Source organism: Arachis hypogaea, chromosome 6, assembly GCF_003086295.3.
Source record: "Arachis hypogaea cultivar Tifrunner chromosome 6, arahy.Tifrunner.gnm2.J5K5, whole genome shotgun sequence".
Lineage (NCBI taxonomy): Eukaryota > Viridiplantae > Streptophyta > Magnoliopsida > Fabales > Fabaceae > Arachis > Arachis hypogaea.
The window spans coordinates 115,537,033-115,554,465 of record NC_092041.1 but is presented as its reverse complement, the minus strand read 5'-3'; the positions used below and the strand labels follow the sequence as shown (position 1 = coordinate 115,554,465).

At 33.7% G+C, this 17,433-nt stretch overlaps 1 protein-coding gene across 1 annotated transcript; it reads right to left on the bottom strand.

The window, feature by feature from the left end:
* Positions 1-290: 290 nt before the first annotated feature.
* On the bottom strand, positions 291-6,796 carry LOC112756021 (kinesin-like protein KIN-7N). Its single transcript, XM_025804409.3, has 18 exons — positions 6,581-6,796; positions 6,377-6,466; positions 5,812-5,930; positions 5,603-5,716; positions 5,423-5,504; positions 5,237-5,304; positions 5,057-5,134; positions 4,819-4,961; positions 4,600-4,702; positions 4,424-4,504; positions 3,904-3,972; positions 3,775-3,834; positions 3,518-3,661; positions 2,994-3,278; positions 2,546-2,638; positions 2,038-2,196; positions 1,677-1,943; positions 291-920 (listed from the first exon to the last, which is right to left on the bottom strand). Exons 1-18 carry the CDS (start codon positions 6,723-6,725, stop codon positions 561-563), a joined length of 2,460 nt encoding a protein of 819 aa, XP_025660194.1. The 5' UTR covers positions 6,726-6,796; the 3' UTR covers positions 291-560.
* Between the last annotated feature and the right edge of the window lie 10,637 nt (positions 6,797-17,433).

The window sequence follows — 17,433 nt, the reverse complement described above, 5'->3', positions numbered from 1 at the left end:
TTTTGGAATGAGAATAAAAATTTTCAATTTTGACAATAAATTTTTCATGAGAACAATTTATTCCTAAAAAATATATTTTAAAATCTCAAACAAACTTAGGAATAATATACTTCTATTAAAGTTCCTTAAAAACATTACTAAAAAATAAAATTAGTTCAACAAAACTGCCAAACAAACCACCTATTAGTCACAAACGTATCCACTTATTTAGCTCACGATCATGAGGATCCATTAACTAAGTGCTTTATGAGACCTGACCGTCTCTCAAAATCAATTTTACCCTTCTAAAATACAAAACTCAAGACAATCAATTAAGGTGAATAAGCATCAACTAGTCCAACATATCATGATCGGTATTCAGACCACTCACTTTTAACTACATTTAAAGCTACATAGCAACATTTCTAAAACACCTAAGAACTATTCATGTCAATCTCAACTCTAAGTGGAGAACATTCCAAAGGGCAGAAGCAAATCAATGTGGCGAAATGTATAACAAGTTGAGTAGATGATATACAAGACACTAAGATAGCGAAGTCCTACATAAGTTACAACATCCTCTAATCTTGACAATCAACAGACTTAGGCACTGAGCTTAAAGTTTGGGCTCTTAATTTCTCAATCTGAGTCTTAAATTCACTATGGAAGGAAATGAGTGATTTCTGACGACAAGCAAAAGCTGAAGTAAACTGCTTAAGATCCCCTTCTAGATTATTCCTTCTCTGTACTTCAGTATTTAAATCTTTCAAAGCATTTTCCTTTTGGCTTGAAACCATTGCAAGTTTCTGGGATGATTCAGAGAACATCTGGAGCAAAGAGTCTCTTTCATCCTTCAAGAGTAGAAACTCCTTTTCCAGGCTTTCATATCTTTCATTTAAAAGCTCCTTTGAATAAGCAGTTTCTCCTCCCAAATCAGAGACCTTTATAAAAAAAAGTTTGATTTAGGATAATAATGAACAGCATACTATGCTTTTGCCTCAAATTTAACTCTATAATGCAGTTTAGTCTATCACTAATGATGTTCTTCCGTGCTATTTCATGTTATAATAAGCTAAATAGGAATATAACTCTAACAAGGGATTTCCCATGTTTATTCCTACACAATATAACTTTCTCAGAGCTCTCCCTCAATAAGTTCATTTTAGATGATTGAAGTTATGACAAGCTACCACAATATGTAAAACAAGTAGAATCATGAAAGCAATTGAAGCCATATGAACAGGAAATGCCATTTAAAATTCCTTTAACAGATGGTTTTAAGGTGGGGAAAAATAATTCTATACATAAATCAGCCACAACATAAATGTACTATTTGCTACAAGAAGAAGGAGACCATGAGAGACATCTGATTAACTATGATATTTTATTTCTTACAAATCGGAACTGTACAGTGTACATCCTCAAGGAAAGAGGGGGGGGGGGGGGGCATGAGTTAACAATTATCTTTTCTGTTTTATATTGGGGATGAATACATGGAAAGAAACATGTCTATAATTTCTTAGTTATTTGCTCAACTTCTGGCATAATATAATAAATGCCAGTCCAAAGTTCAGCTAGAGTGTGATATTAAATGGCAACAAAATTCGGAAAAAAGACACGAGATAACCAAAAATTAAGACACAGAATAAAACCATGACTGACGATTGATATCTGGATATTTGTGACCAGACAACTACCTTGTGTTCACAGGTGCACGAAGGGCTCCTCTCCTGCTCTTCTGTTGTTGAGCTTTCTGATGACTCCAATGATGTAATGATATTGTTCACCTTTTCTTGAAACATTCTTTGTTGTTCATGCATTGGAGCATAATTCCCATGGCACAACCTTTCACCATCCATCGTCACTTCAAAGGAAGCTTCCAAATTTGAAAATAGTTGTGCACTGATTTCACTCATGGTTGAAAGCATATTTGCAGTTGATAATTTGCCACTAGATGCACATTGCTGTTTAGAACACAGGAGAAAGTTAACTTCCAGCTTCTTAAACTGGTTAAGACAACAGAGGATGAAAGAAACCGATATGGTGCAAAGACTGAACCTGCATCACTGACAAAACTTGCTCATAGCTGTTTTTGAAGTTCTTCACAGATTCAGATAACCTCAGAGGCAATTCTTGAAGTAGTTGTGTTTCTTGTCGATATACCAGCGTCTCACCCATTAGTTGCTTGCTCAATGGTACTTCGTCAGAATGCTTTCTCTGGATCCATATGCATCAACATAGCCAAGCACCATAAACAGAACAATTTATAACGAGGTCAAAAGGAAAAAGATTGTAGATAACATCAAAGACATCAGAGTAATATAGAATTGAATCCTTTCGCATTCTTAGATGGAGCTAGTCTAAGTTACTACACAGATGGAGAAACTGAGGAGAAACCACCTGATATGCATAATTCCCATTATCATAATCATATTTGAATTTTAGCAGTTTACTATTGGACAAGATAAACCTTTGTATCAGGTAAAACAATTTTTTTTAAAAGATCTTTATAATCACAAGTCCATACATTCAAATTCCATTTTCATAAAGATATGAGACTACTGACCTCGAGTTCATTGATCTTTTCATTAGCAATTTCCAGTTGTCTCCTCAAATCTTGAACCTCACGATCATACTTTTCATTCTGACTTGTACAAACCTGAAAAACATAAGCCAAATGAATAACAAACAACAAGAAACATAGATTAATAAGAAGTGCATTAACATTTAAACTAGAATATATTTTCACAAATTCTAACTTTCATAACTTAAAAGGAGGCTACTCTATAATATAGTTACATAACTTTCATGAAAATAGTTACATAAACAAGAATAACTCGACAACAATGGAAATTATAAAAAATGGAGGACAAACTATGCTATGCCACCTTTGCCTTTTCTATTGATCTTTTGGGTTAGATGTGACTGAAATGGGAATTAAGATCCAAAAAATTAAAATTCAAGACATATAAGCAGATCCCCTTAAGGGGAATAAATAACAAATATAAACTCACAGGAGTTGTATCAGTTGATGGGAATGATTGAACTTTTCGAGTGGGAGTAGTTTGAAGTGAATCAAGGTCTGCAACATAACCATTGTTCATTTTCAGCCACAGGTCTTCATCAGCCACATTGCTGAAAGCATCTGGAAGAGGGCTGTAATCAGATAATGTACAATGCTTTGATCGCTTGGCGACAAAAGCACTGGGATTTGTCTTTAAACATGGAGATTTGAAGATATCTCCTTGAGAAGCACTATTGATATCATTGCATTCTTCAAATTTGTGCGTCAGAAATCCCTGTCCATATTTGTACATGCACGATCATTAGCACAACATAATGAAAGTACCAGAAAGACAAGAATGGGAAGAGAATCAAGTAATGAAGAAGCAATAGAAAGATAACAGAATTGTTCCAGATGAACAAAGATAGTCGTGCAGATCCAATGTTACATTATTTTAAACATAGCAGATAAATAACTGTCTTTGCACATGCTTATTCAACTAGTCGTATCACTTTTTTCCTTCTTGAGGTGTACCTGACTTCCATTCGTGTTACAGTCCGAGAAGGACCTAGTACTGGAATTTTCCATTTTCATCTGTTGTTGATCCCTAATCCATTGATTCCGTGACTTCCTCTCCTCTTCAAGTTCCATTTCAAGCTTCCCACGCTCCATCTCATACTAAATGGGAGAACATGAACAGATAATTAATATAAAAAGAAAGTTCATTTAATGCTTCAGCATCAGTATAATGCGAGTTAACACTGCAAACAAGCACAAAAGGTAAAACCTGCCTTGAGCAAATCGTTCCTGAGTTTAAGAATCTCTTGCTCGAGCACTTCTGCATGGGATCCCTAAATAGAAAATTTTATTAATATGATTCTATGATTTGAATGAAAATATTGTAATCAGAAGACAATTACCTGAAGTTTCTTACGTAGCTCCTCTATTTCTAGCTGTTGTCGCTTTAACAAGGCTGCATCTGTCAGGATCTGAAATAATGCCCACCGTCAAGAAATCAAGTTTGGCCAAGAAAAGTGCAGAAATCAAATAATACAGCCAAGAACAGACAACAGAGGCAAAAACATTTTTGCAAGGAAAATACTGAAGATTCAATAATGTTGCTATTTCCTGACCAAGTAATCTAGACAGATTAACGGGCCCGAGTAAACAATGTAAAATATTATCCTATTTCAAAAGTCGACTATCCTCTAATGTCTAGTAACATATTAATTTAAGCAATCACGGTGGCAGAACAGGGCAACTCTTACTAGTATGTACTAGCGGCATAACGCTTTTCTATTGTTTTATCGTTCTATGTCATACCTTTTTTTTTTCCGTATTAGTTATACAATAGAAGTTTTTATGATGGTATTTATTTTAGGAAGAAAATTGGGAATCATTCTCTTGTACATGAATTTGATGTGCATGAATTTCACAGACCTCATTCACTTGAACACAGTTGGTGATACGTTTGGCTCTACTAGCAAACTGAAGAGTCCCTCTTGTTTCTTCAATATGAATCTATACGGAATGGAAAAAATATTGCAATTAACATAATATACTAATGACCGAAATACAAAAGGAGTATAATAAAAATCCAAAACCACAGTATCTACCTCTTCTGGCGCTAAGGTACAAATAATGGAAGTTTTGGCGTTGCCACCAAGAGCAGGTTGTAGTATCCGAGTTAATTTACTGTCACGATACGGGATATGGCCCCTGCAGCAAATGAATGGAAAAAAAAAAAAAAAAAAAAACCCTAAAATAGCATTATTATCTTCTAAAGCTATTGAAACAGACCAACAGCATAGAAGATAAAGGGGAAAAAAATATACCGTTGCTTTGAACCGTCACTTAATTTGTTGATAACATTTCCCAAAACCATTAAGCTCTTGTTAATATATTTTCCTTCTTTCAAACGTACTCCACCAGCTCCAGTCTTAGCAATCCTTTCCGAGCCAGCTAAGTCGACTAAGTTCTGATTCCACAAACTGAACTATAAGCATGGAACTTCTTTGCAACGGAATTTTGAAAAGGACGTTGAAAAAATAAAATTGTATATGTATTACTAACCAAGACTGATACTCGAACAATGTCGTTAACTGATAAATCATCATAAGAGTTGAACTCCTTCCCTTTGCTTTCAATCACCTACATAGATTTGATAGGGAAAACATTATTATGTGATTCTAGATTGTTTTTATAAAGGTATTTTGTGGAAATGTAAGAAGAACATATAGGTTTATGGTATACCATTCTAAATATTGTATGCGATCTGCTACTCCTAGCGTTCATATTTGTTTCACCAAAGTGCCTGTTAACTGAGAAAATACAAAAGACCAAATTTTAACTTCAATTAAATATACTTCTACCATGCATATTCAAACATCAAACTTCAAAGAAAATCACCAAAAAAAATGTAGAACTAAAATTACAAACCTTCCCCTGAATTAATTAAATTTAATACTTGTTCGGCATTGTTTACAATCTCCTCCCGGAGCCCTGCAACAAATACTCCACGCTGGAAAAAAAAATTAAAAAAATATATAATCAGCTATTCTCATGCATGCATAAAAGTACACTAGACCACGATAAGCTCTCAAATCAAAGCTAACAAACCTCCAAACTCTCATGAATTTGCAATTTCTGATTTTCAACAACTAGAAGGTCATTAATTTCTTCATTATAGATCTCCATGTAGGACACTCGAATCAGAAACTCACGATCAGACATCTGAAAATAAATTGGTCAAACCAAACCAAACATCAAAATAATAACATGAACAACTACAAACACAAACTCTAAACAAGACTTTTAGCAGAACCTACCGTCTCAATTTTTGCAAATATATCTTTGACAGCCCGAGGAATTATTCCTGGGTCGTTTTCCGACCCATTCATGGTGAATGTCTTGCCACTGCTGGTCTGCCCATAAGCAAATGCAGTTCCTAACCATATATTCATCTCAATAATTAACCACATCTAAAATAAAAACTGCAAGCACTGATATCCAAATCCAAATGGCATGGCACGTTAGAATAGAAATAATTGTTGTTAGATAACATCTACTGGTTGCCAAATTCACACAATCAATTTTGGCTTAAACTCTCCATTACACTCAAATGATTAGTAATTAGCAATCAAGAGTAACGCGACTCAGTAAAGTAACTTTGAATACTGAACAATTTTTAGTTGTTAGTTAGTACACCAACTGAGCTAAGCTAGGCCTAAGCATTACTGATTAGTGTACTTCGATTGAAGTCTTAATTTCAAGTTTGCAACCACAGCAAGGTAGAGAGCTTCAAATTGTTTAAATATAAACTAATTCGAATATAGTAACTAAATTATGCAGTAAAAGGAACAAAAATTCCAACTATATAAGTTAGAAACATGCCATTGAAGCCATCGAGCGCAGCATGAATTATATCCTTGGTGAGCAGCTCGTAGACGCTGGCATTGGTGCTAGTTTCCTCGAACACGTGATCTGCAAGTAGCGTAGAAACGTGGAAAAAAAGGTAACGAAAATCAAATTGAAACTGCGAAAAGCTCGAAGTAACGTGAACAAATAGAGGAAGAAGAAAGAAGAATTAGAATATACCGAAAGCATAAGAAGTGTTAGAGAGCGGTGTGCCATGAATCCTGTGAAGCGAAACACGATTCTCTTCGAACTTCCAGAAGCTTCCATTAGAGGAGTCTTCGGAAACTGGAGGTCGAAGTCGAACGGCGACGCAGATCTTCTCCATTTTTGCTTCTTCTTCTTCGATCTGAATTGTGTTTTATCTCTTTTTTTTTTTTTTTCTTTTTCTCCTCTCTCGCTTAAGGGCGCGTAGCTGCAACGTTTTAATTAGATTTGAAAATTTTTTAAATTGACGGAAATGCCCTTTCTTTACTTATATTTCGACTGGACGAAAATACCCTTCAGTGGCTTTAGGTGTTGGGCTTTGAAGTTTGAAGTCATATGCTTATTTTTTACTTACAGGTGATGGAACAACTGATGGGCTCTTATAGCCTAAATGGACATTTACAAGGTTGATTCCTGCCCATTCCTGTCCAAACAAAATTTTGAACTAATGTGGTATATGTTCACTTGGGCCCCTTCAAAAACAAAATAAAAAAACAATAAAAAAGACAACAAACTAACCAAGTGTAAGTTGGTTGGTCTAATGGTTAGTTCAATAGTTTGCTTAAGTAAGTGTCAAAAAGTATAAATTCTTGTGCATAGAACAACATATTGACTAATGACAAACTCCTAAACAGAACTCAGATAATTATTTATGTGCTTCTTTTGAGCTAACTTTTTTATTTTTTGAGTTTTGTTAGATTGATTTGTAAATATTAAAACTACTATCTAGGTCTTATAACAAGTGTGTTTTTAGGGTTGCTATATGTCTATAGCAGAAGATTTGGTACAAGAATATGAGGTAGGATATTTCAGTACTTGGGTACTCGTTTAGACAGTATTTTTTCTGCAAACATGCTTGGTCTTTATAGTTGATTCATGGTGCATTGTTTTATTGCTAACTTTATTTTCTCTTGTATGTGTTTCCTTTATCAATGAAAATCATCTTGCTACTGTAAATTGAAAAAAAAATATATCTCAAATTTTATTTAATTATTTAACACTTTCATAAATTTTTATCCTATATAATATCTATTTTTGGTTTCTTTTGCCTCCTATAATATTTTTCTTAGTTTTGATCCAATTAAAGGTAAAAAGTATTTATTATAATTATTATTGTTTGTTCGTTATGTATGTTAAGTGTGCTCACATAGTAAATTAGATGTTGATAGGATAAGTTGAATACTAATATAGTAAAATATACGATACCACTTAACCTATTATATTAGTATTTAACAGGACAAACTAATAATAACAATTAAAATAGCAGTCTTAATTCAAATTTTATTTGATCAAATCTAAAAACCAAAAAACAAATATTTTTTAGACCATCTCCAATAGGGAACTCATCTCAATTCCTATTTATACCCCACTTGTCATGAAAAGTAACTCCACATCAGCTTTTGCGTCATAAACAGTAAATAGTAATTCAAAACATCTCTCTCTTCTCCATTAGGAGGAACTAGTTTTAGTCCCTATTATGGTCCCACTTAATTAATTAATTAAAATAATTAAAATTAATATAATTACTATTTCTTACAATAATATTTTTTAAATTTATAAATTCAAAAATAATTCACTATTAAAAAATATTAATATAAAAAAAATCATATAGAAAAATAATACACAATATATAATTCAAGATTACAATAATTTATAAACGACTAGTTTTACAACGGTTAACTTTAATAATGTGATTAGCATTTTAAATTTTAAAAATAAAAATAGCCAACCCAACTAAAAATTATTTTGTAAGGTATAAAAATAAAATTTATTTTTTAATATAAATAAATTTACTTAATTATAATTTAATATAATAATATAAATAATATTTAATATTAATTATGACTAAAATAATTAATATAAATTATTAATTAAATAAAAATTTAATTATTTAATCTAATTAATTATTATAATTATTAATAAATTAATTATAATTTAATTATTTAATTAATTATTATTTAAATAATTAATATAAATTATTAAATAAATAAAAATATAATTATTTAATATAATTAATTATTATACTTATTTAATTAATTAAAATTTTATATAATTATTTATTTTTATAATAACTTGTCAAGTGGCAAGTTATTATTGGACACTATAAATTCCTACTTAGAGGAACTCTCTCTTCTCAAAAATTGTGCAAAAATTCCCTCTCTCTTCTCTCTAACGCCAAGTTTCTCCTTCTGTCAGGAATAGGGCTTCAATATTTTCACCGGAGTTGCTCTTAGGAATCAAAACTTATTTAATTCTTAACATTTTATTTGATATGTATTAAAAATTTGGGTATTTAAGTTCTTTTTAAAAGAAAAAAAATGCATGTTGCTGACTCTGCGAGTGTTGCAAAACACCTTTATCATTGCATCTTTGTTATTAGTGGTCTAAAGTGTCACAGTCTTAGACACATTTTAACGTTACCGTATCGACACTTGAATTTACTCAATTTCTTGAGTTAATACCAAATCAGTCTAACCATCAATATTTAGTAAGAAAGATAAGAACACAAGAAAATATAAGAGAAGGAAAATTTGGTGATTAGAACACTTTATTACTCAAGTATTTGTTACAAATTACTCACTCGCACAAATTCTAACTCTCGCTCCTATTTATAGTCATCCACCTCCTCAATGGATGGTTATGATCAAATCTAATTAACAGTTTAAATTGAACATTTAAAACCATCACTACAAATATCTATCCTACCACATTTCTCTAAATACTTCTAGATTATTTCATACTACTCTTCATACTTCTATATACATTCACATTCTTTTAGAATACTTTATGACCATCCAGAGTCTTCTACAATCTTTTAGGGTATTCCAAAACCTTCTAGAAATAAAACTAAGAAAACTAAGACCCTAAAACCTAGAGAGAGGAGAAATAAAACTAAGACCCTAAAACCTAGAGAGATGAGAGAGCCTCTCTCTCTAGAAAACTATATCTAAATCTAACTAATGTGAATGAATGTGTGAATGATTGATTCCCCCTTCCAACTCCACTCTGCAGCCTCTAATCTTAATTTTCGGGCTTGAAACTGGCCAAAAACAGCCCAGAAATCGCCCCATCGAATTATGATATCTGCAGCACGTGACGCTTTGTCACGCATACGCGTCGTCCACGCGTACGCATCGCTTGAAGTATGGCGCGATCACGCTCCAAGCGCACGCGTCGGCATCAGCTTCTCAAATCTCCATTTTCTTGTGTTCCTTCCACTTTTGCATGTTTTCTTTCCATCCTCCAAGCCATTCCTGCCCTATAAACTTTGAAAATACTTAACACATATATCACGGCATCGAATAGTAATAAGAGAAGATTAAATATTAGTAATTTTAAGGCCAAAGAAGCATGTTTTCAATCATAGTACAAAATTAGGAAGGAAGATGTAAAACATGTGATTTATATGTATAAGTATGAGAATAATGGATAAAATCCACTCAATTCAATCTAAAATGTACCACAAAATAGTGGTACATCAAAAATCCGTCAGTAACCAAAAATTCGTCTGTAATAAAGACTAAATCTGTCTGTATTAATCTATTTTCTAGTTGTGAGCTCTCCATAACTCTATGTATCTTATAATGTTATTATTTCTCTTTTTGATATTTTCAATTACAAATTTTAATTAAATCAATTATAATTTAGTATTAATCTAATTTTTTATTCTCTTTATAATTTTATATATATTTTTATTTTATTTTTAATTTATTAATTATTATTATTTATTTATTTTTTATCTTTCATTCTATTATATATAATTTTGTTGGATATAAACTTTTAAAATAAATTGATCAATTTATTAATTTAATACTCGCAATATAAAAGTTAAAATTTTTTTTAAATATTACCAAATTATAAAATTAATAATTTTTTTTTGTTGGAATAAGAGGTTTTTAATTTTCCCCGTGATTGGAATTTAGTCTCTCTATTTAGTGTGTTTTTTCTTGTTATACACAATACATAAAAAATGTTTAAGAAATGACTTATAATCAATATATAAGAGAAGAAAGTTAATGGCTAATATAAATTTTTTTTATATTCGAATAATTAATGTGTATTATTTTTTTATTTTTTTGGATTAATATATTTTATAATAATAATGTATATTATTTTTTTTCTAACACAAATTTTTTGGATTTATTATTATTATTATTATTATTATTATTATTAATGCATTTGCTAATAATTTGATGCAAACTATCTTGACGACTCGGTGTTTATTATTATTATTATTATTATTATTATTATTATTATTATTATTAGAAAGCGAGGGCTAGCTGAGATGTGTGGATCATATATTAAATATGTGAGATTAGCACTTTAAACTGGTAATTAATTAATTTTGTTTTGTGTATAATATGAACTAGTTATTTGACTTATTTCAAACTAGCTAGCTAGTTCATGATACTATAATATTTCTTTCCTCTATCTTTTCTTACCCACACATACTAGAAGTCTAGAACAATGTTATTATTTTAAATAACTTAAATAAGTTTTTTTAAAAGAAAATTTTAAAATATAAGAATTTTTATTAATATCAGTTTATAAATAAGTATTTATTTTAAAATTATAATATTTGAATAAATAATTTAAAAATATAATTTTTTATATAAAAAAATATATATTAAAATAACGATAATAACAAATATTTTTTAATATTAAATGTTAATTTTATCTAACCTAATCACTAATATTATAATCAATTAGACAATTGATTTTTTATTTATTCTCTTATTAGTTTCATTTTTCTAGCGCTTTAAATATTTGGTTCTTCCCACGTAATATTATTAGAAACTGGTTCTTCTATTTCACCTCACCCATACCGGTGTTTTTGTATGTGGTAGTTAGTAACAAAATTTTAATTCATAATAATTTTGATAGTAATGTCAAAGAAATTATTGTATAGTTAGTATTTTTTTTGTGACTGAATATAACACAAAGAAAAAAGACCTAAAAAAAAGAGTAGTACTCCTCTCTAATAATAATGTCTAAATTATTAGGAGGTAGTAACCACTCTAAATACACCTGCTTGTTTAAAATAGCAGTCTTAGCCATTAAATCAGCCGCTCTATTTGCTGTTCGTTGGATGAGCATTAAAGTAGCTGTCTAATTGCGCTGGAGCATCTCTTTGATTTTGTCAAGCAGATCAGAGTCATTCCTAATCATGCTGGTTGTGCCTTGCGAAACAAGAAGAAACGCATCAAGATTATCAGTTTCACATATGACCTCTTTGCACTCGCAATCCCAAGCCATAACAAGCCCTCTCCAAATAGCATAAAGCTCACAACAGAGAACACTAGAAAGAGGTATACTGGCAGAACAACCTTTTATCCAAATTCCCATGCTGTCTCTAATAATACATTCAAAGCCAGCTAATTGCTCATTTTCAAAAACGCTTGCATCGCAGTTCACTTTACAGACATTCATTGGAGGTGGTTCCCAGTTATATTTCAAAGAAGAAGGAATAATATGTTTTTGGTTGATAACAACATTAGAGAAATCTCGAGCAGCATGTTTAACTAAGTGAACAATTTTCTCCTTACTCCATGGATCATCTTGGTGGAAGATGTCATTGTTCCTATCCCTCCAAATCCACCAAAAGGCCGCTGCAAAGAGAAACTCATTTTTGTTGAGGTCAGAACGAATCCAAGACACAAAATCCAAACTAGAGTCCTCAGTGGTCATTCCCAAATTTAAGCTAATCCAAATCTGACGAGCTTTTTGGCAAGTCCTAAAGCAGTGGTTAATATCCTCTAGAGCAAGATAACATCTCTGACAAAAATCAGAAGTAGAAATACCTCTTTGAAACTGGTAACTAGCTGTGGGAACTCTGTTGTTGAGGCAAAGCCAGAGCAGACACTTTATCTTCTCCGGTATTCTCAAGCGCCAAAGCCAAAGCCAATTTTCATTATCATTCTAGCCAAATTTCTTCTTCAATAGCCATTCATACCCGCTTTTAGTCGAGTAGGTGAGAGTATTTGAGTTTGTCCAAAACCAACCTGTTTTATCTCCTGCCTGCTTGATAGGATCAAAGAGCATCAAATCAAGTTTAACTTCTTCCGGAATCATTGTGCAAAGAATATCCCACCGCCAATGCCCAAGGTGCCAGACATCTTCTAACTTCAAGTGAGAATCAGAAATGTGCACAAAAGGAACCAAAGGAGCTAGCGTTCCACATGGTCGCCAAGCATGATACCAAAAGGATTGAGACATCCTGCCCGTACACCAATCAAAACCATCACGAAGCTTTTCTATTGTCTTATAAATCGCTCGCCAAGTGCTTGAAACATTATTAGAAAATTTAGGTGAAAAGCAAGAACTCCCAGATAAATATTTTGCCAACATAATTCTTACCCAAAGTTTATCTTTATTATACAATAATTGCCAAACAAGCTTTCCGAGTAAAGCAAAATTTACGCATTGAGTATCTCTAATTCCCAAGCCTCCATATTTTCTTGGAGTGACAACTTTGCTCCACTTGACCAAATTTAAACAACGCTCCCCCACCTTTCCCTTCTACAAGAATTGTCTAAGCACAGAATCAATCTTTTGACAAACCGAAGTAGGAAAAAGAGTCACTTGCATCTAATAAATAGGAAGAGAAGAAGCAACAGATTTAATTAAGCAAAGCATGCCTGCTCTGTTAAGGAGCCGACCTTTCCAACTAGCCAGCCTATTCTTGATCTTCTCTAAAGAATCCGAAAAAATAGATCTAGCAGCTCGAGGATGATTAAGGTTCACCCCCAAGTATTTGCCTAGGTCACTAGTAAAAGGAATATGAGAAACACCAGACAACATTTCCTTCCTTCTATTAGAGATATTTCTAGAACAAATAGCTTTAGATTTTTCAATGTTAACCTTCATACCTAAAGCTTTACAGAACAACTCCAAGGTGTGCACAACATTCTGAACTTGACTTTTCTTCGCTTTACAAAAAAGGAGGAGGTCATCTGCAAACATCAAGTGAGAAACTCTAGGTCCCCCTCTAGAAACAGCCACACCATCCCAAATACCCTCGTCAACTTGTTTGGAAATGAAGCACGCCAATCTCTCCATGCACAAAACAAATAAATACGGAGAAATTGGATCTCCTTGTCTGAGCCCTCTGCGAGGTTGGAAGCTGTCCAATCTATTCCCATTCCAAAGGATGGAAAGATTTGAGGCCTGAACACAATTCATTACAAGCCGAATAATTAGAGAAGGAAAGCCAAAAGATTCAAGAGTGTGCTCAAGAAAATTCCAATCAACTCTATCATAAGCCTTTTCTAAATCAATCTTAAAAGCCATAGCTCCTTTTCTAGACTTTGTCCGCTTAAGAAAGTGAAGAACTTCTTGGGCGACAATAATATTATCAGGTGCTCCTCTACCATGAATAAACCCTCCCTGAGTTGGGCTAACAATCTCATCCAAAAATGGTCGTAATCTATTAACCAGCACTTTAGTCACTAGCTTATAAATTACATTACAAAGGCTTATTGGCCGAAAATCCTTCAATCTAGTTGGAGGGTCGCACTTAGGGATAAGAACAATCAAAGTTTCCAACAAAGAATAGCTTAACGTCTCCCCTAAGAATGCTTTCTGAACAGTACGCCATACCTCATGACCCACCACATCCCAATATTCCTTGAAGAAAAAAACTTGAAAACCATCCGGCCCAGGAGCTTTGAACGAGCTCATATTATCCAGAGCTTCTTTAACCTCCAACATTGTTACTGATTTAGACAAATTATCACAAGCATCCTGGCTAAGAGATGGCATAGGAATTTCTCCCATGCAATTAACCTCAACAGGCTCAGTAGAACAAAAAATATTTTTGAAGAAATGAACAACCTCCCTTTGCAAAACTTCCGGATCATCAAACCAAGACCCATCACTAACTAGCAACCCATGAACCTTGTTAGATTTTCTTCTAAGGATGGTTTGCATATGGAAAAAGCTAGTATTTCTATCACCATACCGAACCCATTGATCTCTTGACTTCTGGTACCAAAGCAATTCTTCCTGGGCCAAAACTATATTATACTCAGCTCTCAATTTTTCCTCTTTGTGCTTCAGAATCGGATCATCGTCAGCTTCCATTTTCCGTTGAATACGATTCAAATAACCCTCCAATTCCCTCTTTTTAATAAAAATATTGCCGAAAATCGTAGATTTGAATTCCAACGAAACTTCTTGGACCCCAGCAACTTCCTATGGATGCCAAAATCTGTACTATCCCAAGATTTCTGAACAATGGCCTTGTAATCAGGATGCGTTGCCCATGCCGCTTGGAATCTAAAAGGCCGATTTCCTTTCTTGATAGGAACTCCTTGACATCAGATAAGTAGGGGACAATGATCAGAGTGGGAACGACTGAGAACTTCAACAAAAGCTTCTGGAAAAAGAAGGCGCCATTCTGTAGTACAGCAAGCTCTATCCAATTTCTTTGCAATTTCTTTGTTTCCTTGAATTTTACGGAACCAAGTAAACCGTCTTCCAGAGGTTGTTAGATAAAAAAGACCACAAGAATCTAGAGTACTTGCAAAGATACTACTGCGATTTGAATAGAAATTACCCCCCTTCACCTCATGAACACTCAAAATATCATTAAAATCCCCAACCACCACCCACGGGTCCTGAATGCACAAACCAATATTAAGCAGATGACTCCATAATTCTACTCTATTAGTGGCTTGAGGGCTGCCATAAACCGCACTGCAGATCCATCTTCGCCCACCACCATCAATTTCCAAAGTTACACATTGATTCATAGCCCAAAGAATTTTACAAGAAAATTTTAAATTAGCAGAGAGGAACCAAATTCCTCCCTTGTGTCCAACAGCATCTACAATCCCAACAGGATAATAGCCTAATCTCCCCCAAAATTCTTTCATAGTTTCAAACCCAATATGAGTTTCTACCAAAATAAAAAAAGTTGGTTGAAATTTTCGTACCAACTCCTTACAGTGCACCCGAGACATCTTATTTGACGCCCCCTAACATTCCAACTAATAATATTTAAATGGTCACAATCCATAAAAAATAAATTAAATAATTTGAATGTTTAATCATTCTACCTCACGTTGATGGACCCCTGTCTCCAAGTGTCTCCTTGTGGACTTGCACCGCAGAACCATCATTCTTCTGTTGAGGTTGGGTCTCCAAGTTTGTTGTTGCACTAACTTTATCAAGCTCTTTTTGTACTCGAGAATCCATTGACAATTCTTCAGTAGGTGAGTTTTGAAGCGAAATAGGACGCTGCCTTTTGTGCCCTGCTTTAAAAAAGGGAGTACTCTGATCCTTGAAAGCCACCTGAGTTGTTCCCAAAGAGCCAAGCATGGATGGAGGATCTTTCTTTTTCTTAGGCCCTACCTTTGCATTTGATAAGGACTTCACCTTTGCATTTGATGAGGATCCAGCATGCATGTTATTAGACCCAAAAGAAAATTTCTTACTCACCAAATTGGAGCATATTGCTACATTGGATTTTTTTGGCACCACATTGTGGCCTTTACCCACTTTTTCCTTGCCTTTTCTACTAACTGTAACCCATTCACCCTCTTTTGCACGAGTATTCCTTTCCATACGTGAGTCTTGCAAATTATCATGCACAAGATCTGATGCACCATGCTTCTCCATAATTGGAATTGATTTGGCATTAATTCCAAATTCAAAAGATAAATTTTGATTTTTTACTGGGATTTGACTACCTTCCACCATTTTCTCGTTGTTATCTACAGAAAAAAGTGACGGCAAATTTTTCTCCTTCACTGTGCTTTCCTTCCCAATGCCATTGTTGTTCTCTTTCACACATTCTCTTGTGACATGCCCAAAGCAGCTACATTTTTCACAAATTAAATTCAAGTGCTCATATTCTATGTCATACATATGACCATCAACTTGAATTTTTTTTTATAACTGGAAGTCCCAAGTTAATTTGCACACATGCTCTTGCATACTTTCCCCTCTATGCAGACTTGGTGGCTAAGTCAATGCGGATCGGTTTGCCAACAGCTGATGCAATCATTTTCATGGCTCTCTCTTGATAATAGTTAATGTTTAAACCTGTGATTCTTATCCAAACCATGGTAGACCCAAAAGTGTTTTCACAAGGTCTGAATGAAGAACTCCAAAGTTTAACCGCAACATAGCTTCCAGTAATCATCCACGGTCCTCCAAGGAGAACTTTCTCTCTATCCTCCAAAAGATCAAATTTGACTAAGAAATAGCCAAAACCGACATCTAGTACCTCATATCCTCCTTTGGTTCTCCAGACGCCTTTAAGCCTGTGCGTGATCGCTGTATAGCTAAAATTTTTTCCAAGAACTTTGATCACGATAGCATCTTTGTAGGGCTCTGCCAATAGCTCTTTTGCTTCCTCAGTGAACGTCACAGTTGGTATCTCCGAATCACCTTGCTTACCAACTACGGTAGCCATCTTATCCCCATCAAGAGAATCAGCAACCTCCAAAGCTCTCCTTGCTGAGGCACCAACAACTTTATCTCTGAACGATATCCGCTGACTTTGAGTCTTGTTACCATCTCCTTTAATCCCCTCCTTTTCACCTGATGCATGCCCCCTCCGCTCTCCCCCTTATTGCTTCCGCCGACATGGCCGGCTGCCTCGCTATGTGCCACCCTCGAAGACTCTCCCCCGCTCTCCCCACCCTCGCTATGTATAGTTAGTATTTGCTGTTTTATTGTGTATGATATAGTAGGTGAAAATAAAAAATAAATGCGAAATGTGTGTCAATGTATATTTTGTTGTTGTTTTTTATTTTTTTTACTATTATTAGAACTCTCTCCTCTTTTATTGGGGTTAAGAACTTGTTATAACTAATTATAAA

Bases quoted from the DNA above. Each gene is read 5' to 3' on its own strand.
- LOC112756021 (XM_025804409.3), bottom strand. From the start codon at position 6,725: ATGGAGAAGATCTGCGTCGCCGTTCGACTTCGACCTCCAGTTTCCGAA. The intron at 4,703-4,818 runs GTATATTTTTTT...CATTTGCTGCAG, and splicing joins AGTGACGGTTCAAAGCAACG to GGGCCATATCCCGTATCGTG. The intron at 3,279-3,517 runs GTACACCTCAAG...AAATATGGACAG, and splicing joins GTAACACGAATGGAAGTCAG to GGATTTCTGACGCACAAATT.